Here is a 25,564-nt window from a genome sequence, read left to right as displayed (position 1 = left end):
ACTCAATATATAAATTTTAAGGTCAAAATACATTGTTTAGCATAAACTTATTATTAATTAATATTATTATTATTATTATTATTATCGTTGTTGTTGTTGCAAAGTGTAGCCTAATTCAAATGGGGTCACGTGTTTGTGCCAAGGCGCTCCCATGGTCCCGCCCCTCTGTGACAGACAGAAATTAACTCCGCCCTCTGAATGTCTCACAACAACAGCTGGCAGCACTGGGAGAGAGACAGCAGGGAGCAGGAAGGCCACGGACAGCTAGATACCTGACTTTCCAGAGTACCCGTCACCGCTTCACCTGCAGCTTTCTGTCAGAAAATATACTTTTTCCGGCGACTTGCACGCAGCTCAAGGCGCATGCTCAGACTAACCGACGGCGCATTTGTTTTATTCAGGAACTCGGAGGTGAGTACAGTAAAGCCACCCGCAGCTGAACACAGTGAAATCTACTCCTACAGTTTGAGGCTTTTGTTTTTGTGTCAAAGCCAGCTAACGCGTTAGCTGTGCCTGGACCACCTCTGGCTGCCCTTCGCATCAATGTCAGATAAAGAAGAGCCGGACGGAGGCGGTTTGAGCGCAGTGTTAGCTAGCCTCGCAGTCCGGTGGAAAATAACGTTAGTTAACCCCGCGAACAAGGTGTTCTCTGGTGCTAGCTTGCTGAGATACTTTCACAGTAGCTTGAGATAATCTGAATATTCACCCTTCCTTTCTCTGACTGCGGAGTTAAAGATAGTGCTGAGACATGAATGCCACAGTGAAAGCTTTACGCGCTGTGTAGTTGCGACACTCGTCGATCTACTCTCGCTTTCCAAGACTGTGCAGAGGAAACAAAGCCTGCTCTAAGTTGTTTGCTTTTCAGCTGCTGTTTGCAGTAAAGTTATGCTGGTTTTCGTAATGCTTAGTTGCGCGTCTTGGCAAGCCATAGCTTCCCTTTGACCCCACAGGACCCGTTTCACAGCACGGGCAATAAAGACATTGCTGAAAACGAACAAAACAGTAAAATGACTGAAAAGTCATCTTTACTGTGTTATTCTACCAAATATTTTAATATTTGTTGTTAATCACAAACAGTTGAAATCAGATTTTAAAAGAAATGAACTGAAGCCTTTGTTTAGTCTTTTGAAGCTGCACAGTGATTGCAGCGGTTTTTGATGTTTGTGGCCCTGTTGACAGGTCTCCTTTGCCTCAGCATGTGAGTCTCATTTGCTTTTGTGCTGGCACTAAGAGCAAGAAAGCTGATCTCTGCCCGTCCTTCCTGCAGCCCCTCCAGCGACAGTAGGGGAATGACGGAGTGTCAGCATGAGGGAAAAAAACAAACAAACCTGTTTTTTAAAGCTAAAAGACAAGGCCAGAGACTAGGTTTGCAGTCCACTGGAGCATAAATTCACAAGACTTCCCATAAGTCTTTTTCCTTGGGCCTCTCTTTTTTTAGGGCTCAGCTTTTTTGTTTCTGATCTGATGCAGTAACCAAATAAGGACATAGTCATATTCTGACCATCATGAGACTCATGTTAAATTTTACATTTATTTAAAATCTCTTTTAAAACTGGCCTGAACTTTGACATACAGTAGGTCCTCGCCCTCCAATCATTTACTGTGTAATCTAATTCCAGTTTGGCAATTAGACAGGAAACCCTCTAATTAGGTGATGATTACCAAACTGTCAGGAAATTTGGTGTGGCTCCTTCCAAGTTATAAACCGCTCAGTTTCTACAAGTTGGGGATTGATGAGGTCATCCAGATAATCCTGTTTCTAAAGTCTAAAGTACAAAGTGTGATTGAATTACACTTCTATTCAACACTGAATTTGCTATCTCTAATGTTTTATGCCTTTTTGTTCTTCAATGAATATTTAAATTCAGTGACTTAAATGACCGCCGCTCCATGTGTCTTTGTTCCCTTCTATCCAGACACTGAAAGGTTATAAAGATGACCACTTCATGGAGTGACAGACTGCAGAACTATGCAGACTTGCCTGCCAACATGGACGGCCTGGCAATGAAGAAATACAGGAGGGAACCTTACCACAGGTATGAAACATCCACAAGGGACACACTGGCGTTTTACAGCATAAATTAAGCAGCCAGACTGGGACTGCTGTGGAAAAAAATTAATAAACCCCTCAGACTGTTAATTTTGATTGTAAAAATACAAAATAAGTAGGTGAAAAATGGTGTTCAGAAAGATCTGGCATTTGTAATTTGGGACTGCCTCAACACAAACCTAATAAGGATTAACAGTGTTCATAATTCAGGTTTCATCCAGCAGTTAAACCTGCATGCAATAATAAAAGATTCTGTACATCTCGTCTGCAATATGACTTAGCGGAAACTAATAATATGCATCTTCTGTTTGTTAAAACAAGGGATAGTGTGTGAATTGCAGAGTTATGTACAGAACCGAACAGAACAGAGTGCAGGGCTGCTTTATGATGCAGACACTGGAAAACTAAAAAAACTGCCATTATTTTCCCACCTCGGCTAGCTTTTATTTGTCTTTCGTTTAGATTTTATTACAGTTTTGTCACCAATAGTAGTCAGAGTGTAATTTCATTGTTTTATTGTAGTTATTTTTTCTTTTATGTACAAAAGAGTTACATTAAGGTTTTGTTTATTTATATTTTAGTTAACAAATTGTTTTATACCTACAGTAGGGTTTATTTAATGGGGTTGTGTCAGGTGGACGTTTGATTGCCCAACAGTTTGTGACAGTAACTTGTTACTATTTATTTCACTGACATAAAACACATCAAATACATTTAAAAACATATTAAAGTGTAACAGTGTCTTTTCATTCTTTTCATTGTGTATTACTTCCTTATTGTCATTCTAACAGAGACTGACTATTAGGTGATAATATCATTATATCTTTTACTTTAACAGAAGTCTCTGAACACTGTGAAATATTTCTCCTCTTATTGTACTTTTTTGTTATTTTGCTGCTGTGTTTCCCACTTTAAATGCTGTCTTATTTTACTTGTAGCCTGTCATTATTGGTGAGCAACATGTACTAGGCAATGCCATTTTGTCACTTTGGGACACGAAGCAGGTTGTGCTGGTTTAGATGTCACATAGAATTGATTGTGACTTGGTCGCGGTTGTTCTATCTGTCATATAAAATTTCTCACTGAAACAGCAGCAGGCTGATAAGGTCCAGGGGATGAATGGGTGACTCCAAATCCCGCTTATATTCAGCATATTAAACAGTAGTATGCTGTAGTTGGTTTTGTTAAGAGAGTTTATGGCTTTTTGACTTTACAGTAAGTATTTTTATTGACCATTGATTGTATATTGTTATCTTTTCATTTATATATATCCTTGTTCCTGTACCTACTGATAGGAAACTCCCTCCAGTCATACTGGTTAAATCACTTACATAATCAGGGCTCATTCCCTGCCAGAGCAATAAAATGAGTGCTTCTATTCAATGTTAAACTCTAAGGTGTGTTTACAGTGGGTACTGGGGTTTATTTCATGCTGTTATCAACTAGTTCATGAATTCGCCCTTCCTTTGCGAACATATGAGCAGTTACATGTTAAGTGCTAAATGAAAGTGCAAAGGTGCTCATTGAAACAATGTGACAGAAGTTCGTGTTCAGTGAAGTCATGTCTGATTTAAGTGTGACCTTTTGTTTATCTTACAGGCTCACAAAGGCCTTTCCAACAAAGTAAGAGCTCAGTCGAAACAGTGCAGCCAGTATATCACATTGCAGGGAGCTGATGGCTCTGCCCAGTGCAGATAAACTTTCGAGTCACTGTCTACATGAGATTAGACCGCAGTGGAAAAAATCTGGCAGATTGTTCTTCAGCTGCGCTCAGATGGAGTAAAAGTTATTAAGAGATTCACTTGTAGGTGTGGTGTGGCTATTTGAAGAAATACTGATGTCAGCAGGACCAAAGTTGAGGCTGACTACAGTAATCAAGTCATCGCCATCCAGTGTCAATATGGATGAACTTAGGAGGGACACAAGTTATCATTTATGGTTGTCCTTTACTACCCCTCCCACAGGCACCCGGCAAGTGCTTGCATCAAAATGGCACCAGCACATCAGAAATAGAAAAGATTTAAACATTAAATCCCTTGTTCCAAAAGGCTAATACCCACTCATCCCTCAGAAATGTTGACCATATTTGTTTCAGTCTATCAGGAGCACATCCTCTTTTGACATACAATGTTTCAGGGGGCCAAAATAAGACCAGAATAGGATAAATTTTTATTAGCAACTGAATACCTACCTAAATAAAGATGATCAAATACTTATTAGCATTTAGATATTTTGATATTTAAATAGTTTTGTTATTTACACAGGAGGTTTTCAAGTTTAAATGTTTGTAATCTGAATTTGTCAATCACCATTGTTTTATAGGTATTCAATATGAGATTCGGTAGCATTTCACGCCTACAGAATGGATTTATTTGTAGTACATTTTTTTTGTATTAAATAACTGAGAGTCACCCAAGAAAATAAAAAGTAAATTAAACCTTTGTTCATAGTTACTGCTGAAAATGTTTTATATTTTTAGTACAAAAGTGACTAAACCAGCATCTTTTAAATAAAGAATAAACCAGGTTTTACGAGAAAAAAAAAACTTTTTATTCTGCAGTAGTAAATTTGGGATTTTGAACTATTAGTTGGGCATAATGACATTTGGAGAGGTCATTTTCAGTTGAAAATTGTAACTGCGACTTTTTACAGCCCCAATAATAAAGAAAATAAGCGGTAGCGTTCATATTTAACTTGATGTGAGTAATGGAAGCAGCTGTGGCTTGGAGCTCTCGCTTGCTTGATTCTACATGACTTGTGATTGTTCTAGATGTCTTTGAGGGCCCACAAACATCACGCTGCACAACAACCCTGACTGACCACACACAACAACAGAGAATGACGCAGAACGGCCACAATCATTTTTGCAACAAGTCAGAAAATTTCTGAATGGCAAGAAAGCAAAGAGAGAGAGGGGGGGGGGCTTTGTTTGTGAGCCAGTGCTGCCCTGTGTTGCTGGAGCAGGTCAGACCACCGGAGAGTCAAACTGAGGTTTAATTTCACACAGAATGCATTGCCAGTCGTGTCGCGGACTTTGCTCTAAATGGGAACTTGTTCACTATGGATCCGCTGCCAGGTATTTCACAACTGATGTAGAAACTGGTGAAGATAAATAGGCCATTGTGACAGGAAAGTGACAAGATTAGGTGTCTTGCTCAGCTTTGCACTTGTGGATCAGTTTACTCTTGTTTTTAATTTTGTGTGTCATTCTTGATGTTTCTGTAGCTGGTATACATTTAATTTCTTTTATGATTAAATACCGACTTGTATAGAAATTCAGCTGTTTCACAGCTGTAGAAGATATGTAGGTCTGTGCTAGCTGTGTGACTGTATTTTCTGTGCCTATGAAGCTATGTAAACACCGGCTTAAATCATGGCCACTTTATATTACAGTATTTTGCTCTTACTTTTAAAGAACATGCCAGCAAGTAGATGTCCTAAAATGTACCTCTCTAGAGAAACAAGCAACTTGTTGTGAATATGTAGAAAGACAGTCATCCTGGCCTGATATTTAGCTATTGTAATAAGAAAATACAGACAGACAAATCTGTATTGGACTTTAATGGATGTTTAGTTACAATTTTGATTACAACTTAAATATAGTTCATTATTTGTGACACATTGCTGTTTTAAAAGGCGTGGTTCTCTGAAATGACTTGGTAAGCTTTTCTTAAGTACTTGTCCTAAGCTGCATGTTGGCTTTGTCAGGCTGTTCTCTGTACCTATTACTAACAGATTAACCTGGCTCTCTTTCTGTGATGGCTGGTCTTTAATAATTTCTCAAACTTTACCAAAAAAAAAAAAAAAATGTGGGTGAAAACCAACTATAGTAGTAGTAGATTCATGTTTTTTCCTGACTCAGAATTGGACGCTTACTAAAGAGTAAACAGAATTAGTCCATGGTAGATTTTACACAATCTCCCATTTTCACTTTGATTTATGCGGGCAAAAGAATTTGGAATAATAATAATAACAACACAGTAATATAGCTATCAGTCCAATTCATCAATATGGTTGTTTATTTTGTCTTTTTTTTTTTTTTTTTTTTTTTTTTTTTTTTTTTTACAAATACAAGTGCATAGAAGTGACACCAGAGTCTGTAACCATAACTGTACAAAGTAATGCAAAATGAGGAATTTTAGAATTATTTTTGTTTTTTAACATTTGCTTTATTCACTTTTCATTTTCAGGTATCACAGTGATTGTTACACCCCAGTCCACACATGTACAGTAAAATGCACTGAGTCTATAATGCCTTCCTTGACAGAAATCAGTGCATTTTCTTTGTTTTTTAAACCATTTAATAATCAGCTGAGTTTGATATCAATGATTCAACATGGTTACATGTGTTCTGCAATCTTTTTGTGACATGGTTTTTATGCTGACCCCAGCCAAAACCAATTTTAACACCACTAACTATAAAAGAAACTGGCATAAATTCATTCTTGAGGAGCAGAAAATGTCATCTGAAGGTATGACAAAGCTTGAGGGCTGCTTGTTTCATGATGTGTTAAATCATCCTATAAATGCACGTTTTGACAGAATTAGAAAGCTGTAATTGTGTTATATGTATATGTGTATTTTTTTCTGTTAAAGAGGGATAACCTTCTTCTTTATTTTCACTTGTGACAACTGAACAGGTCTGCTTTAAGTCACAATTTGTTGTCGATGATTGCATTGCAACTAAAATTTACTAAAATTTCTTCCTCCAGAATCTTTGTCAACAGAAGCTTGGCAATGGAGAAGATTAAGTGCTTTGGCTTTGACATGGATTACACTTTAGCAGGTAAGCTGAATACGCATTGACCAAACAAACAGTGATAATGAGATCAGAGTTTGGATAATCAATTAACCAATGAAGTCAGTAACCAGAGGACAAAAACTAATATATTTGATGTGTAGTCATGTGAAAAAGAGTTTTCACACGACTTAATTTTAACAGAACTACAGAAGTGTTTCCATAGAAATTAAGAGGGTACGTAGCAGCCAGGTGCTGTTGATCAAATGCATTTGATAAATTGATCATCAGCGAGTGTGACCGCCTCTATAAAAACAGGTGTTTCGAGATTTAACTGGTGTGGACCGTTCAGGTGTGTGTTAATAAAATGGCACAGTTTTCCCAGGAGAGGACCATATAAATTCATCCCAGTTTTGAAACCATGCAATTTGTCAACGACCCAAGAGCTTTATCTCAGGCTCTACAGGCCTCAGTTAGCATTTTAAATGTTAAAGTTCATGACATTACAACTAGAAGAAAACTGAACAAGTATGGCTTATTTGGATGGGTTGCCAGGAGAAAGCATCTTCTCTCTAAAAAGAACATGGCAGCACAGCTTAGGTTTGTACAGCGGCATCTGAACAAACCACACGACTCCTGGAACAATGTCCTCTGGACAGATGAGACCAAGGTGGTGCTGTGGCCATAATGCACAGTGCCACCTTTTGGAGAAGACCAAGCACAGCATATCAGCACAAACACCTCATACCAGCTGTCAAGAATGGCGGTGGAGGAGCGATGATTTGGGGTTGTTTTGCAGCCACAGGGTCTGGTCCCTGTACTGCAACATACCCAGGGTATCTTTCCATTATCTGAAGTCACTTACCCTAACACTGGCGATCAGGATAAGCAGTCACTTGAAGCTGGTTATCGACTCACTAAGTTAACCCAGGGTTTCCCCTGTGCGTTCACATGAAAGGGGTGATGTTTGCAGCATCTGAACAATCTAAAAGGGGCATTTCATTGGTCCCGTGGCTCTTCTTCCACAGAAAATGATCCAGATGAGTTCCACCCGCTCCAGAGATGTTATGAAATGGTGACTAAAAATCTATAGGAAAACAGTCATGTTTTAATTTTACTTTAATTTATACCAATAAAACTGTAAAAAGTTTACTGTTGTAAAAAGGACAAGAGATTAATGCTGCAGCAAACCATTAATCTGGTGATTTAGCACACAGAGTGGTAAAATAAACATTTTAATTCCAGTTAATTATTTTATGGCTGAATGCACTCTCAGTGCTGCTGTTTATTTGTGGTGATGTCCGCACATTAGAGCTCTGAAACTTTAAGCTGCATCCATTTAAACATTAGAGTTTACTGTCCCACAGCCCAATAAATGAGACGTGGAAATCACTTTAGTTTGTCTGCAGATCAAAGTGAAATTAATTTTATTGATTGAACAGGTATTCTTGGTCTGTGTTCTAGTACCTGCACTTCCACCAGTGTAAAACAGACTCAACAGCAGATTAGAATCAAGTATAACAACATTTTATAAATTTTCTAAATCAGCAAATTAATACATACGCATTCAATACGACACACAGTTAGCGCTTCATTCAGTGGTTTTGATAAGGTGCAGCTTAACAAGCTGCACATTATAAATCGTGTTCCCCCAGCTGATAATCTATATTAAGCTTAAAACATGCTGTAAATGAAAGAATCAGACTTGGTGCTGTTCAAGGATTTGAAAGTAAAGATTAAATATAAAACAGAATTCAAAGTCTGGTCTGCAAGTGCAGCGTAGGTGTCATATTTTAGGATCATATAGTAAACACTTTTACAACAATTTTATTGTTCTATAATTGTTTGTTGTCAACAAACAAAAAGAAAATCAAGAAATAAAGTTGTAAGAATCTGTATTTATTACTGATGCTCATCAGGGAAACACAAAGACTTTAGACGCTTCTGAAAAACTTTAGTCCCTTCGACTCTCCCTGCAGAGGTCCAACAGATCTTCCAGGAGAATTGATTGGTCAGTAGGCAGTGATTTCTTATTTGTTGATCTCTAATATAGAACCTAACCTGCTCCGGAGCAGGTTAGGTCTACAGCATAAGTTACCATGGAGATTTACGCTGGTAAGAAGTAAACCACCTTCGTTGTACAGAAAACCCAGAGATAACTCTGAAGTTACCTGGATAAGCCAAAATCCTGCTTTGTAGTATAGGTTTCTGGTCACCTTGCAGTCATTGAGTTGACCATAAACTCCTTTGTATACCCAAGTATTCTAGAGGCAAATGTGAGGCCATCTGTCTGACAGATAAAGCTTGGACAAAATTGGGTCATGCAACAGAATATTTCCTAGCACTCTAGTAAATCTATAACAGAATGGCTGAAAAGATGCAGATAGCCCCTGTTGAAATGCTGTGGCAGGACAGCTGTGCATAAATGAATGTTAACAAATCTCAATGAACTGAAGCAACAGTGTAACGAAGAGTGGGCCAAAATTTCTGTGCAATGAAGTGAGAAACTGATCATAATCATATGGAAAACTGTTATCTCAAGTTAATGCTGCTAAAGGTGGTTCTACGAGCTGCTGTATCATGCAGTGTGCTTAGTTTTTTACAGGAATGCATAGAGTCCTGTGACTCTACCTCTTCAATGTGATGTGTTTTTTAGAATTATTATTTGGACTTTTTCATTTTTAATTGTCTGGTTTTTTTTTTGTTTGTTTTTTTAAAACTTCTGACTGCCAATTTTTGACAGAGTAATTTAATGTGGTGCAAGAGGTTTTTAGATTCAAAAGACAATTGATTTACTCATTGATATTTATTACTTGTCACTTTTAGAGTTTTGGTATACAGGCCAAGTTGGCTGGAGTGTTGCATAGCAGCTTCTCAGTTTATGTGGCTCAACTGTGCTGTCATCAATAATGCAGACTTGTCAAAATGACCATGCGTGTGTCTTGATAAATGTTATGTAATGAATTTATAAAAGTATCTTGAAATGTAGCATTGATTGAAAGGGAAACCAGACCTAAGTTAAACAAAGTTAAATTTAGATTTTTGAGAGTATATTAATTTTTATAACTTAAGAAATTGAAAAACAATCCTTGGCTGTTAAATCTGCTGTGACCTCATGTTTGGTGTAGATGTTAAAGTCTACAGTATCCCCTTCTTTTCAGCTCTATATTTGGATACCCTCCCATTGCCCCTGAACCACAGCTTGTTGTCCTCAAAATATTATTTAGGTCAATGCCAGTAACGCACTGAGCACGCCACACTAGGACAACAAAATGCTAAGCCAGCGGTAACTCCCTTTAACACAAAGTTAATTGCATATGTTCTTTATCCTACCGGCCAGCAACTGGGCCAAAAATATCCTGATTTTTCATGCCACTTTGTTCTGTGACTCAGCTCCAGTTTTCGGTCTCTATACATCTAAAAATAAATCCTCCCTGACTTTGAAAAGCAGGTCACGTTTGTTTGTTGAGTTCAGCGATGACTGCTCCCCTGAGAACAAGAGTCACTTGTAGTTCTCCTGTGGCTCTGTACCCCTATCGCCATTCAGGGTGCAAGAGATTTTACAGACTCTCAGCTGTTGACACGACTCTCTTTATGGGAACTCATAACCAAGTGTTAATGTTTGCTGGAAGCGTGGCTATCGTGTATCTTTGGAGAGTGTTCAGATTTTGACCACTTCATCACATTGCTAACCACACATAACACCCCATGATTGAAGGGGGGGGGGGGGTCAGATGTGCAACATACTTTAAATATGTATCTTTCAAATATTATGTTTTTCTTAGGACTTATTTTTTGTGCACGCAAATTCTATGAAGAAAGAGTATCATAAAAATAGAGATGTAAAACAGAAACATTTATTTTAATAGCAAAATCACCATGTAAACTCAATATCTGCCAGGAATTTTTAGTAATCTTAATAATGAAAACACTGATTAAAGTTAGGAAAGAATGAAGAACATAAACATCAGTTGTTATCAGTCATCTCCTCTGTCTTCTGCTGCTGATGTGGAGCCAGTGCCTGCAGTTGCTACTCCTAGAGAGGTGGGGATGGCTGTTGTCTCAGCTTGTAGATAAATTGGCAATAATCTGCAAGATTTGAAGATAGTTGCTAACCCTAGGAAATATTCTGTTGCTAACCCTAACCCTAAATATTAATAACAAAAGAAGCAACGCTCTGATCAACAAAAGCCAAAGGGCTGCAGTCTGATCAGATTTCACTGTGCCAGCAACAGGGGAATTCCACTGTAATTCAGATGTTGAGAAATTATGATTGGTCCTTTAAGACTTGAACATCACTTGTTGCCAGCTTGGCCCCTGCTATCACCTTCAAACCACTGAGAGGAGCACAGTCAAAAGCACAGAGACATCTCATGTAAAATAAACAAAGCAATTCAAATTTTATCAGAGTATTTTGTGTTCATATGATTGTCCATATCTCTTAGAATAAAGCGGATCAAGAAAAATTTGGTGGAAGGCGTTTTTTAATATCAACACATGAGTATTGTAGATAATCTGTTGATGTATTGTCATCATACATCAATGTAATGATGTACAGTGTGAGTAAGACAATATTACGACTTGGTTTATGATAGTTTAATGACATAACATCTATTGATATAGTGTTACAGGAATTAATTATATATGGTGCTTGCTTATTTTGTTCAGTAATGTGCACAGGTCATGTTTTGTTTTTTCACCCTGTGTCATTTTGCCCAACACGAGGATAAGTAGAGGTGAAAAGTTTGTATCATATTGTAAATCTTTAGTGCAAACAAATTGCAACTATCATACATTTTGTAAAATTTTGTAAGACTTTGTAAACTACACTAGCACTGGTTGAGACAACATTGCTTCATCTGTTCTTCTGCTCTTAAAGGGAACACATAATACCCTGCAGAAAGTTGCTCAAACACAGTTTTTAGGTCCAAATTGCATCAAGAGATACGGACAGGTTTGTCCTAGTTTTCCCACAGACTTTTGGCTGGAATGTGGGCCCCTGAAGCTATGTTTAAGCTTTCTCATTTTTCCACAATATGCTTCATAGTGTTGTAAATTCATGGAAAAAGGCCTACATTACGACTGTGTGATATTGTTCAGAGAGACTCTCCCTGTATGAGATGCTATCTGATTTGGAGATGAGGGTCTATTAGTAGAAGGGGTTGCTGGTGGTTGTTTACCTTGTATGCGAGGGGTCTACATTACATGTAGACCTGCAGTGATCTGTCCTCCATACGCTGGAGGAATACGTTGCTGCTCAGCAATTGGAGCAGTGGGAGTATAATTATCTGGCAACAGTTCCCATTGTGGAGGCAACAGATCTCTGAAGCTCCCACCACAGCGGGGGGAGCAAGCCAAGGGCACAGCAAGCAACAATAACACAACTTCCTGTTTACACAAAAATGCAGTAAATATGAACTTTCTCAGATGCCTCATTTATGCAGCTGTATGTGGAAAAACAGTCTTGGGTGTGGCTTTCATGAAAAACAGTTCTACAAATCACTTTACTGAGGAAAACATCTGGAGTGTCATTATTATGTGAGGTGTTTTTTTTTTTTTTCCTTCAAATTGCTGAAAAGTAAAATAGTTTTAGACTTTTACAAAACAAACAAAAGATATTTGCATTATCTGATTTACCTGCACCCACAGATTAGTTAAGTGATGATGCTCATTATTTCTTAAGATATGTAGACATTTTTGTAAGCATTACATTTTCATTGTTACTTATCTAGGCATAAATACTAGTCCATGAAGACATGATTTAAAGGGCTTTAAATATGAAATACCTAACAGTGGCTGTCTCCAAACTTAACTTTGACTGGAATTTCTAATTTCTAAAAGACAACATGTAAAGAGACAATTCCAGTAACCTCAAAAAGAGAGGGTGACATAGGGAAAACAGCTCTTAAAGTAGGCTACTTTGTATCACCTCAGAGCTTCATGAGAAATATTACTAGTGAGCGAAGAGGAGGGGGAAAGGCAGTTATGTCGGTGTACGCTGCTACTCTGGGCAGAGGGCCCAAACCCTGTTTACTGGGAGATCATGGCAGGGGGTGAACTGCAAACGGTTACGTGACTATAATGCAGGAACAGCCTCATGCTTACAGAGTAAGGGTGTCAACAAAAGAACTGAGCTTTACTCAACCCAGGCTTTTCCTGTACTTCTCAGCATTCTCATTACCCGTCTGTATAACCCAGAATTAGACACTTGTGCATGCACACACATTTTGCAGAGTAGGACACAGATGTTTTCCTGCTTGACCTACAACGTCTTTCTCTTCAACTAACCCTCCTCTAAGTATCATCAGCCAATAATTCTTCCACTTGAGGGGCCTTCCAGCACCCCACTGGGAGTATAGAAAGCAGGCAATAACACCAGTGCATTCTCTGTTTTGTATTTATAACATCTGACATATTCTTTTCCCCCTGTCAGAAAGCATTTGAATCCTCTGCCAGTCTTTTCTTAGCCTAGCATCACTCTATGTTTTTATTTCCAGAGCCCACTCCTGTCTCACTTTTAGGTTGGCCTGGGGTAAATATCTACCACTGGCAGTGACAGGGTAGGGGCTTGTCAGCCTCAGTTGGGCTCATTAAAGCCACTGCTGAAAGTCAAGTGATTTTTCATTTACATGCCTGATCCTCTTTCAATGTGAATTTGCGTGCAGAACATCCCGGCCCGTGCTGGTAGCCAGGAGAGAGAAGGCCATTGGGTGTGAGGGAAGGTTCCAGTAGAGTGAAAACATGTTGTCAAAATACCGAGACAAGATGTTCTCAAATGGATAATGTAGCCTTGGAAAACTCAAATGTATTTGTTTTGTAACTTGAGTGAGCGCAACAAAATGCATATCACCCCATTGTTTGCTGTTGAATCACCCCACAGGCCATGCTCCTTGGTTTTTTGAATGCAGCACTGTTGAGTCAAGTTTTCAGATAGATACCAGTATTAAAGTAATTCTCATACACAGGGAAGGTAAACGCGTCTTTAAGGACTCATTTGATCTTTTCTAGAAAGGTTTCCAAAGATCTGATTAAAAATCTGCTACAGTGTGGAAAATAAGCATTTGATACGTTGCCGATTTTGCAACTTTTCCCATCCACAAAGAATGGAGAGGTCTGTAATTTTTATCGTAGGTACACTTCAACTGTGAGAGACAGAATCTTTGACAGCTATTTGACATAAATCTGCACCATGTGTGCCCTGATATTGTGCAACTGGTAGTATTTACTAAACTACTGTGTGTGTGTGTGGGTGTGTTTCCTTCGTAGTGTATAAGTCACCTGAGTATGAATCATTAGGCTTTGAGCTGACAGTGGAGCGGCTGGTGTCCATCGGTTACCCCCAGGAGCTCCTGAGCTTCGTCTACGACCCATCGTTTCCCACCAGGTCAGACCAATCACATCGCTGCACAGGCATCACAATGCTGATCATGCCCATCAAGATTAGCAGCCAACCACGGTTTCTTTTGCCTAATCTCTAAACTTTGTAGTCCAGTTAACCTTTTAGTTGGGCTATCTATCTGAGCCAAGGAATAGGATGAAAAACCCCATCATCTGTTCAAAGTTCAGTGTCACTGTATTTATTTTGTAGTAAAAAGATAACAAATGTTAGCATAGCTCAAGATAGGAGTTTAAGTGCCATGTGTTACAATTGCTAGAAAGTTAGAAAGGCTATTTTACTCCTGTATTGTTGACCATTCAATCATTGCTTTGCCCCTACTTTCAGAGGCCTCGTGTTTGATACCATGTATGGAAACCTGCTGAAGGTTGATGCTTATGGCAATATCCTTGTCTGTGTCCATGGATTCAACTTCCTTCGAGGGTGAGCATTTCCAATATTCTCCCTCAAAAATGCACCGATTTTCTTAAGCAAGCATAAGAAATAAGACAAAATGTTATATTTTCTTTTGTGCTTTTCCAGCCCAGAGATCCGCGAACGGTACCCCAACAAGTTTATCCAGAGAGATGATACGGAGCGTTTCTATATCCTCAACACCCTCTTCAATCTGCCAGGTAAGTTCAAGTTTATTGTAACCATTTCAACAACACATTTGATATGGAATTTGTCTTGGGTGTGCTTACATACAACACAAGAAACATCCAGCAACACCCAAAATACAAGTGCGTGTAACAGATCAGTTTCAGTGCATTATGCATTCAGATTCTATGATCACAAACTGATGTGGGTAAATATAATTAACAAGAGGTTCAGTGCAATTTTAAGTGCCTTATAGCTGGGAGGTAGGTACCATCACTGAAGATGTTCTGCTAGTAATACTCCTGTATCTTTTGCCCAATGGGAGAAGATTAAACAGGTCATGTGCAGGGTGGGATGGGTCAGTGATGATGCTTCTAGCCTTGATGGTGATTCTGATGGCATAGTGTGAAGCTATGAAAGGCAGACTGTAACCAGTGACCTTGGAGGCTCTACATACTTTTCCAAGCTGTTGTTTGTCCTGATTAGTTATATTGGAGAAAGTAAGCACGCTCTAAAAAATGGATCATACCTTCCCAGCTGACCCCATATTTTCTTAGCTGCTGGAGGAAATAGTCTCTGGTGGGCTTTACTAATAAGGAGACTGGTGTAAAGACTGGTGTATTGTGGTAGCGGTGATACGGTCTTTGACATAAAGAAGGATACGATAAGCGTGTTCAACAGAATCTAAATCCGGGAAAAAAAGGAAAAAATTGATTGAGGTTATTTTATAATTGACTCCATCTTCCTATTTTCCTGTTTTCTTGTTTTCTTCACAGAAACCTACCTTTTTGCTTGCCTTGTGGATTTCTTCTCCAACTGTGACAGATATGACAGGTAAGAAAACTTCTCTTTGCTCTATCTGGCCTGCAACAAGTTTCTGGGTGCCGCATGATGAGACCATGACAGTTGCAAGCCACAAAGGGTCAAGCGCAAGCCCTAATGCATGGGAGGGCTCAGGTGTCTCAACTGCTAATCTCATCTAATTCTTTTGAAATGTTAATTAAAGGGGAGTTCAGTCAAATAACCCTTTGTTTCTATTTCAATTACTATATCTATTAATCTTTTCTACCAATTGTGAAAAGTATGGATTCTTATCAGATCCAGATAGGAATTAAAAAAAAAAAAAAAAAAAAAAAAACTTTTACTAACAATTTGCGGAGAATGAAATCCTCATATAACAACAAGATAATCCTCTGACTGTTAAAGAAAGGAGATTTAATGGCCTGTAATTTTTTTGAGAATGTAATCTGGAATGGTTGCATGTCCTTTGTCCTCTGAAACCTGGTTGTTGGTCTTTTAGGGGGAGAATGTTTTCCTGTTTGGCTGGGGACCCCTCCAACAAGGGAAGGCTATCCCATTTAAAAGCAAACAAAAAACAAATGTCATGTTTTTGAAAACCTTCTATAAAGCTATGGCCTATCCGACGGCTGTGTACGTGTGTGTCTTTGCTCCCCTCCCCCAGCTGTGAAACTGGCTTCAAAGATGGCGACCTCTTCATGTCCTATAAAAGCATGTTCCAGGACGTCCGGGATGCTGTTGACTGGGTCCATTTCAAGGTAAAGTGCACGCAGCCACTAAGATTTAATCTGAATTGTGGAAACTAAATCCAGATCATCCTCACAATAAATAATATTGTGAGGATTATTATTAAGTTATTATCTTGTGAAGAAGAATTTATGTTAAATAAACATATACATAACAGCACAACTTCTCATACCTTTGTTTTCCCCTTTTATGCCCCTCCTACTGTCATGGAGGCAGGCCTACCTTACCTTGCTGACATTGAAGGGTTGTCAGTTAACACAGATCATCTGAAATTTCAAGTCTATAAAACCTGGCATGTGTTTGTGCTATCTTAGTGTGGAGTACAGTATGACTCCACATGCCACTGTATTTTGTATTACGTTCAATTTTAATACATTTTCTGTGAGTTTGTCTTTTGTGAAGTTCTTACTTGTCACTTTCTTTGAGTCAGTTTATGACAAATGGACCCCAGACAAGCCTCAGTTTGTTATGACCTGGCTAAAAGAAAAGACAAGAGAAGACCACACATGACCATTTAACTTTAGCTTTATTTGGCCACGTAACAATAGCAGTCTGCCTCCAAAAAGCCAAGTAGAATTGCCCATAAGATGCATGCACTGAGTCCCTGGATAAAGAAGAATATCTGAATCCAGATAAGTTTGTCTCCCAGTTTTGATTTGATGTGTATTTGTGAAGACAGGATGTGAAATGGACCTGACTCAACTTCAAAAGTTAACCACTTTCAAGTTGGGCTAAGCTCCATCTTTGGCTTAAAAAAAAAAAAATACAAATCTCACCATAACATTTCTGCAAACAAACAAACACGCAAAAAAATTGAACCAATTGCATAACATCCCTGGTGGAGGTAAAATAGAAGATACAAACAATGAGTCAAAAGTGTAGTGTGTGTGGATGAGTAGAAGGCAACATGTGATAGAAATCAAACTAAAGACAAAATAAAATGACAGACTAATTGGCAGAGATTTTATAGATGAGGAATGGCCAACACAGGTGTGAGTCATCAAGTGACTTCCCATATTACTTCTAAAGGGGGTTATTGATAATCTAAACAAAATAACAGGAGGTTTTGGGTTATCATAATGAATAATAATCACAGTTTTTCTACATTCTGTCATTTCAGTCCACACCAACACAAACACACAGTTAAGATTCAGTAAAGTGTGTCTTAAAATTGTGAAACTTTAGAGTTTCACAATTTTAGACTAGAATTCCGGTGACTCCATGCATATTCTCATAATATATCATTTCAACATATTTTTTTTGCAGAAAAGAGAAGCTGTTTACAGAAGAATTAGAAATATTTAGTAAAACAAAAGGCTGCCTAAACAGGTCAAAGATCCCAAAGTTTCTGCAGGGATTGTCACTAATTACTGTTACTGTTGGACTGATTTTTATTTTTATTTATTTTTTTATTGCTTTAAACTTGAAGTCCATCTCTACTCCAAAATGTTAATTTGCCTGGATGTTTGATCTTTGTGTAGAATGATGTTTTCTTCAGAGAAAGCTGAATGTCCCTTGAGTAAGGGAGTAAGTTCAAGATGCACAAGGGGAATGATTAAACTTTTGAAATGTTAAATCTTTGCATAATAATATTAAATAGAAACAAGGCAGTTAAGCCATTTAGCCATGTTATTGAAGCAAAAAAATATGAACAAAAAAACATATCAGACAGAGGATCCAGTGTTATTCCCTAATATCTGTAGTTTTTGTTGAGTTTAACCCCTGTGTCACATTTCAGGGTACACTGAAGGAGAAGACTGTGGAGAACTTGGAGAAGTATGTAGTGAAAGATGTAAGTAGTTTGTATTCATCAGGGTTGCTGTGAGTGCACTGCTGCAGAGAAAACGCACACAGTGTCTCACACTCTTTTGCTCTATGAAGAGACTGGTTTGTAAAGATGCTTAGAGCTTCATTCTTTCTCTTTCTTTTCTTCTTCTCTGTTCCCACCAGGGAAAGCTGCCTCTTCTTCTTAGCCGAATGAATGAAGTAGCCAAGGTTTTCTTGGCTACCAACAGTGACTACAAATACACTGATGTAAGTGTGTGTAGTTCTGGTGGAAACTTGCTGTTTGGGGAAAACAGTAATAACATTGGAGTGAAAGACTAAGATTCCAATCAATTAATGTTGAGATCCAGTTATTAATTTTCTAGCAGTTTGTTGGTAATACCAGATTCTGTGTGAAACTTGACTGAGAAACTTTGTGTTATGTTACAGAAAATCATGACCTATCTGTTTGACTTCCCCCATGGCCCCAAGGTAAAAAATATGTTTTTCTAGAGCAGAGTGTTTTCAAGGTAAAAAGCGGTCTTTCTGCTCATGTGTGTGCATAACTTTGCACGTTTGTATCCACCACAGCCTGGTACCACCCACCGGCCCTGGCAGTCCTACTTTGATCTGATCCTGGTGGATGCCAGGAAACCGCTGTTCTTTGGAGAGGGCACAGTGCTCAGACAAGTCGACACAGTAAGCAGATACAGAACAGGACAGAGAGCATTAGTGAACCCTAGCTGGCATACCAGCTATCTTAATCTGAAGGCCAGCTTACTAAAACAATGGTCAGCACAGAACCTGTGTGCTATTTTTCTCCATAAATTTACCCTGAGTCCAGCTAATGGTCATTATACATTTAACTGCAGAAGCATCTCAGTGAATATTGATATGCTAACATAGAAATGGCTCTTTTCTTGAAATTTTTATTCAAAAAATGCTTCACATATTAAATGCAGATTTTAGGTTTAACCAAATTTAAGTGTACATCTTTGTTTTGTAAAATACTCTCATGGTTTCACTTATGTTATTCAGATCCACTCATTTATTTATTTATTGTCTTCATTTCAGACAACAGGACGTCTAAAGATAGGAACCTACACAGGACCTCTGCAGCATGGGATAGTCTACTCTGGAGGTACGGCTGTCTCCAGTCATTCATTGTTTGAACTAGACTTTATTCATCTGTTGTTTTTGGACTTGAAAAATGCACAAATCAGTGACACGTTACTGTCATTCAGGCTCTTCAGACATTGTGTGTGACTTGCTGGGGGCCAAGGGGAAGGACATCGTGTACATCGGGGATCATATTTTTGGAGATATCCTCAAATCCAAGAAACGTCAAGGCTGGAGAACATTCCTGGTTATACCTGAGCTGGCCCAGGAGCTGCACGTGTGGACCGACAAGAGCTGTGAGTCTAGAAAGAATTTGACATATAAACACACATAGTCTGCACACGTAGTGACACATGGGAGTACCAGTTTTGGCTGTATGTTTTATTAGAAAATAGTCTCAGTAGGGACCTGATCTAGAACAGCAACCTGGAAATTAAAAAAAAATGTGCAAAAGCTACATTAGAAAGTGCAAAGCTAAAAACTTGGTACTAGATTGTCACACTCTCACACTCAAAGCATACAGTTTCAACATTGTACACTAAGCTACAGCAACTGTAAATGAATTGTAATTCTTGCCCCTATGTACCGAGGAGACAGAGATTCACCCTCTCCTTCTGTTTACAGCATTATTTGAGGAACTGCAAGGCCTGGATGTTTTCTTGGCTGAACTGTACAAGTAAGAACTGCGACCTTTAGCCCCCCCCCCCCCCCCCCCCCCCCCCCATATCCCACCCATTGTGTTGCACTTTACTCTCAGCTGTAACAGTGTCTGTTTGCATACACGTGAACATACTGCATATTTGAAAGAAAACCACGGGGTCAATAGGGTAAAGTCTGAAGGGTCAGCTCACAGTGTGCACCTGATAACTAGGTTCACTGACGTTATTTATAACTTGGTGCAATTCACAGTTAGGCCACCTCTTTGACACATCACCATTCAGAAGACTGATATCAGTATCCTTCACCCCTCCCCGTCCTCATCGTCTTTCTCCCCTTCCCTTTCTCAGGCATCTGGATAGCAGCAGTAATGAGAGGCCGGACATCAGCACTATCCAGAGGAGAATCAAGGTACGCCCTTAATAACCTCTGTTGCTATGACAGCAGGAGACCTGCTTACGTGCTTTTAATGCGAAACACTAACAAACACGTCATTCATCACGGTTTGTTTTACAGAGACTAATCATTAAACCGCTTCATCAAAGAGCCCTTTCAGTCACAGAGTGTCTTTCATGGGCTGGTGGAAAAAAAAAATGCTGATTCAGTTGTTTCACTGAACAAAAACGACACCCCTAATAATTTAGTAACTGTACTTTCTGGGGTTAACAAATAATTCTCTCTTTTTTGGCATTATTTTGAAGGTTCACCAGTGTCTCCTCTTCTTTTTCTTGGCTTTGTAGAAAGTCACACATGACATGGACATGTGCTATGGCATGATGGGTAGCCTGTTCCGCAGCGGCTCCAGACAGACCCTGTTTGCCTCACAAGTGATGCGTTATGCTGACCTGTACGCAGCCTCCTTCATTAACCTGCTGTATTACCCCTTCAGCTACCTCTTCAGAGCTTCACATGTACTAGTGAGTATCTGAATGTAAACCTTAAACCCTTAAAGGTTAGATGCATTGCCACAACCTAACGTCACTGATTCAGATAATAAATTATTCTCTTAACAGTTACAGTTTTGAAGACATCCAGATCTGTCATTGTTTTATGAAACATTTTAAAGGTTTAACTGTAGTTTTGCTGTATGAAGGCTAAAGAAAGTGATTATATTAACCCTTTACCTTACTCCTCAGTCTTGTTTTCAGGCCTTGGGAAATGCTGCTGCCTATGTGAAAAATGTTGTATAGAGCTTGGTAAATTAGTCAAATGAGTCTTTTAAAAGTGGCCATATACCAGTCATAGTCATTCTCTTAGCAAGTTTTTCTCAATTTCTCTCTTTCTCCTCCTCCTCCAGATGCCCCATGAATCAACAGTTGAACACACCCATGTGGACATTGACACAGAGTCACCGCTGGCTACACGCAACCGCACCCACTGCAGTGACTGCAAAGAGCTAGAGTGCAAACGCAACCAGCTGACCCGCTCATTCAGTGAGATCAAACCACCCAATCTGTTCCCCCAGACTCCCCAGGAGATCACTCACTGTCACGATGAGGATGATGATGAGGAGGAAGAAGAGGAGTAATAAACAGGACCTTTAGAGGGGAGCCATGTTCCCATTCCTGCCTTGTTATGTTTCCCAGTAGAGTCAAGTAGTGATCGCTCTGAAAGTGAGGCAGAGAGGGGAAAACATCTCCAGTGTGTATGTGTGTAAGTATGTACACATACTTGAGATTTCTGAGAATAAGTATAAAGGACCAGTAGCAGAAGAGATCATATGACTGTCAGAAGACTGTGCATGCTTGGTCCTCTAAACAAAACCTGTATGAGCTTAGTTTAAAAAAAAAAAAAAGAGGAAAACACACTTTTTGATTTTAAATTGATCTGATTTCTATATAATTTTCCCAGCAAACAGACAGAACACAAGAAACTTAAAGAAGTCCAGAGACTCTGGATGACTGAGGGCCTACACCAGGGGTGCCCAAACTCGGCCCGCGGGTTGCTTCCGGCCCCACCTCTTACTTCTGGTCCGCGAATTCATGTCAAAAATAACATACATATTTGGCCCTTTAAGTTACTTATTTTTGACATTTTACCTTCCCCTCCAATTAAGGGGGTTAAGCGAAATGTCAAAAAAGTAACTTAAAGGGCCAAATTGTATGTTATTTTTGACATCAATTCACGGACCAGAAGTGGGCAGGGCCGGAAGCGGCCTGCAAGTTTGGGCACCCTTGGCCTACACAGACAACACACACTATCTTTATCTTTTAAAGGCTGAGTTTTAAGTCCTGCCGGTGGATTAATTAGTTTTGGTAATGGTACAGTTTAATCCACCAGGTGTGGTCCTTCTACTGTAGTTTGAAGTGTAAAAACTGACAGAATATGCACATTGCAGTCACAGGCAAAATACTTTTCAGCTTATGTGCTGAAAAAAAAAAAATGCACATGGTAAACATTTCTATATGCAACATGGGAACAGCGTTCAGTTTTTTTGTTTTTTTTTTTTAATCCATTTGTTTCATTTGCTTGTCATTATAGAGCTGTAACTTGTATGTAAGGGTATTTCCATGTGTCTTTCTGCCACGATAGACTCACTCTGAGCATCTCGAGTGACTCTAAGCAAAGGATGTGTTAGACAAAACTGAAGCACAAGCTGGTGTTAAACCGTTCAATGTCCAGATGCATTTTTTTGTTTGATGTTTAAGTGTACATGTTTGGTACACAATCGAGGCTATTGAATTAATACTTTGTTACCACGCAACAAAGAGGGCCGAGTATCTGTATTTTCTCTCTAGTCTCTATGACTACCCTGAAATACCACACTGTTTCTATAAATAGCTGTAAGGTAAATGTGAAGAGCTAATCATTCAGCATCATGAGTGGGCTGTTGTACAGTGTTTGTCAGCTTGATCATTTTGGAAGCAGGAACTTGAGTATGTCATTTTTCATATTTTTTTTTTTCATTTTGGTAGAGGGCTGTACAGTACAGGGTGTTTTCACCCAGTTCAACGTGTGAAGTGATTTTTTTTTTTTTTTTTTGCCAAGCGTGTAAAACAAAAAAGATGGAAGTGGCTTTGGTTTGAGAAGGAAGTAGTCTTTTCTGACTCTTAGCTGACTTTTATCCACAGATGCAGAGTTCTCATAGGAGGAGATATATGGACAGTGTTTACAATATTCTTCTGGTGGGCTTCTTACTGCTGTGATGTGTTTCCTTTGTGTGTAGGTTGTGTTAATAAGTCAGAACTGAGTGAAGGGTTTTAGCACTTGATCATTCATTTGCTCTGATTATTGCAACAAAAGACGAGCTTATTGACCTTAAAGCTCCTGAAAGCATATTCTAAAACATCTTACACATGCACTTCTCTAAAATATCTTTATGTATTGTATTTTGCTACAGTCACACTAGCAAAATACAATGCGGCACAACCCAAATTATTTTGACCGCGTGCAATTAACTTGCAGCCTCGTTGCCTTTTGAAATTGGCTCTTCAAAGATGGGAACAGGTCTGTGACCACTCAGTTAGTTGCCGTCTTCAAAGTGACTTTTGTCTGTTGAGATAGTAGCAAAATGGCAATAATGGAGTCAGTCTGCTATTAGTTTGCAATGGCAGAATGCAGTCAATCTGTTTGTGATAATACGGTGATTATGATGATAAATTGGCGACAATCACAAATCTGTTTCAAAATCTTTGCCGTCTACATGCACAGAAATGCACATTAACTGCTTACAGAGTCCAGTCAGAACCTCATAGAAATTCAGAAATTCCTCCACAAATAGTGACGTCGTAGCTGCAGGACAGTGATTTAACTGCAAAATGACGGCAAGTTTGTTTTTATATGGGAATATAACCAGAATACAACCAGCTGGCAACCAGTTGAGTCGAGTCCCCTACTGGAAAGAGACGCACTCGTCTGCGCAGACTGACTCAGATTGATTGCAGCGTGTTGGCAATCTGTCTGCATTTATGAATTAGACACCAGTAATTTGCAAACCTTCAATCAGACCAAGTTGGACCTGAATGTTTGGAGGCAGGCTGCAATTATGCAGTCACTGGGCAGCCAGTGATTGCATTGAATTGCAAGGAGGCTGCCACCCTATTTTTGCTCCAGTGCGACTGAGCCAGTAAAGACTTCATAGCTTGTTTTATGTGGGTGACAATGGAAGCAAAACTTGGAAAACATGACACTTCTGCTCCAATATATGAAACATCGGCAATATTTGTTCAAAGTTTGAGTCTCTTTGCAATGGCACCATTCAACTGTATTTAAAATTCACATGAATACTTGCCTAATAACCAGACTATTCACCAACTTGTCACTGAAATTGAATTTAAATGGCGCTAATCTGAACTGAGTGGTTCAAGAAAGCTTATGACATCATTTCCAGTTAAATGCCTCCGACTTAAAATCATTAAAAAGATTTTTTTTTAAAAATCTTGTGTTAAATCATCAAAACTGTTCAGATTTTATTCAGCTCAGAGTCTGCTGTTCATAGAGAAAGGGTGATGGAGATGTTTGTACGCAGGGTGTAGAGTGCTGCCTGATTTTTATTTTGTTTTTTCTCAAACACAGCAACCTCTTTTTTTTTTTTCCTCCACCATCCTCTGTTCTGGGAGCGTTAACCATCCTCACCTTTTTTTAAAGTCTCAGCCTGTTCCGTCAGTCTTCTTCTGTGTTGGATCGGCCTGTTGATTTAGGCCACAAAAGGGAAGGAACGTCTTTTAGTTTTTTTTGGAACGGTTTTGGTTTGGCTTGATGTGGAGTGAATAGAGGTGAATGTTTAATAGGTTGGATAAAATGATGTCGAACATCAACAGAAACACATTACAGCTTTTTTTTTTTTTTTTTTTTTACAAATGAAATATTTATATCTTGTGTACTGATGTTTGTTTCTTGAACATAAATGAACTGGATATGCTCTATGATGCAGCTGCATTGCCAGTGGGAACGAGGTGGTGGTCTTTGCATAATTTGCATATTCATGTGGAAATCAGAATATCTGCTCTGCTGCGGCCCTTATGGTAGCATCACTTTGACTTTTATGTGAACTGCAAAGCTTTTGTCATTTGTTGGTGTAGTTTACACAGAGAGGGTAAAAAGAAACAAACTGTAAGCCTGCAAAAAAATCTTAAAATGAAAGGAAATGTGACTAGCGTTTTAAGTACCATAACTAATATGTTACTTGTCATCAGCGTCCTGGGGTTTTTAGTTTTCTAAGCTAAGGTCTTGGTTTACAGAACTGTAAATAGACCCAGCCATTTCCTTTTCTTATGATTTTTCTTTAAATATAACATTTTTTGGGGTTTTTATACGATATCTCATAAGCCTGTCAATAAGACTTGGAACTAACTAAAGCCTGGTGATCAGGTTACAGTGCTTTAGAAGATTTTTATTTTGTGTTGTGATGCCCAGAATGCATTTGTATTAACGGGTGCAGAAACTCCACCGTTACTTTTCTAACCTTTAGTAGACTTTTGTTTTTATGCATATCAGTTTATGTTTTTCTGAACAGTGTTTTGTGTGTTTCCAGAAATTCTCCTTTAGACTGTACATTGAAGTAAATTACATAAAAATGTAGAATAAAGATAGTTTGTAATATTTTGCTGTTGCTTCTTTTTTTTCACATTATATACAGAAAACCATTACTTTAAGTTTTTTTTGTTGTGTACTGTGTGTAAAACCGTAGAATTGACAGAGGGTCTAAATTTGTTCACACATCATTCATTAAATACATTAAGTGACAATTTGCCACACACATATATTACAGGATTGT

General features: G+C 38.7%; 1 protein-coding gene across 2 annotated transcripts; it reads left to right on the top strand.

Moving 5' to 3' along the window:
- The first annotated feature begins 222 nt into the window (after positions 1 to 222).
- nt5c2b (5'-nucleotidase, cytosolic IIb) lies at positions 223 to 25,368 on the top strand. 2 transcript variants are annotated; one of them, XM_030732506.1, is made up of 19 exons: positions 223 to 411; positions 1,917 to 2,036; positions 3,650 to 3,673; positions 6,763 to 6,836; positions 14,055 to 14,172; positions 14,512 to 14,607; positions 14,707 to 14,798; positions 15,540 to 15,597; positions 16,226 to 16,319; positions 18,047 to 18,100; positions 18,259 to 18,342; positions 18,523 to 18,564; positions 18,664 to 18,771; positions 19,147 to 19,213; positions 19,317 to 19,487; positions 19,816 to 19,867; positions 20,199 to 20,259; positions 20,589 to 20,765; positions 21,146 to 25,368. In XM_030732506.1, the coding sequence occupies exons 2-19, from the start codon at positions 1,936 to 1,938 to the stop codon at positions 21,374 to 21,376; spliced, it is 1,704 nt and encodes a 567-aa protein (XP_030588366.1). In that variant the 5' UTR covers positions 223 to 411; positions 1,917 to 1,935; the 3' UTR covers positions 21,377 to 25,368. The 2 variants fall into 2 exon arrangements, with proteins under 2 accessions (XP_030588366.1, XP_030588436.1); XM_030732576.1 differs by lacking the exon at positions 3,650 to 3,673 and having other exon boundaries at positions 21,146 to 21,376.
- Positions 25,369 to 25,564: the final 196 nt, after the last annotated feature.

The sequence above is a fragment of the Archocentrus centrarchus genome, chromosome 1 (assembly GCF_007364275.1).
Source record: "Archocentrus centrarchus isolate MPI-CPG fArcCen1 chromosome 1, fArcCen1, whole genome shotgun sequence".
In the NCBI taxonomy this organism is placed as follows: domain Eukaryota; kingdom Metazoa; phylum Chordata; class Actinopteri; order Cichliformes; family Cichlidae; genus Archocentrus; species Archocentrus centrarchus.
The sequence above is the reverse complement of the archived record's forward strand: the minus strand, read 5'-3'. Positions and strand labels throughout refer to the sequence as shown.

Coding starts and splice junctions, on each gene's coding strand:
- nt5c2b (XM_030732506.1), top strand. CDS start 1,936: ATGACCACTTCATGGAGTGACAGACTGCAGAACTATGCAGACTTGCCT. Junction 6,837..14,054: donor CATGGATTACACTTTAGCAG/GTAAGCTGAATA, acceptor TTTCCTTCGTAG/TGTATAAGTCACCTGAGTAT. Junction 14,608..14,706: donor GGATTCAACTTCCTTCGAGG/GTGAGCATTTCC, acceptor GTGCTTTTCCAG/CCCAGAGATCCGCGAACGGT.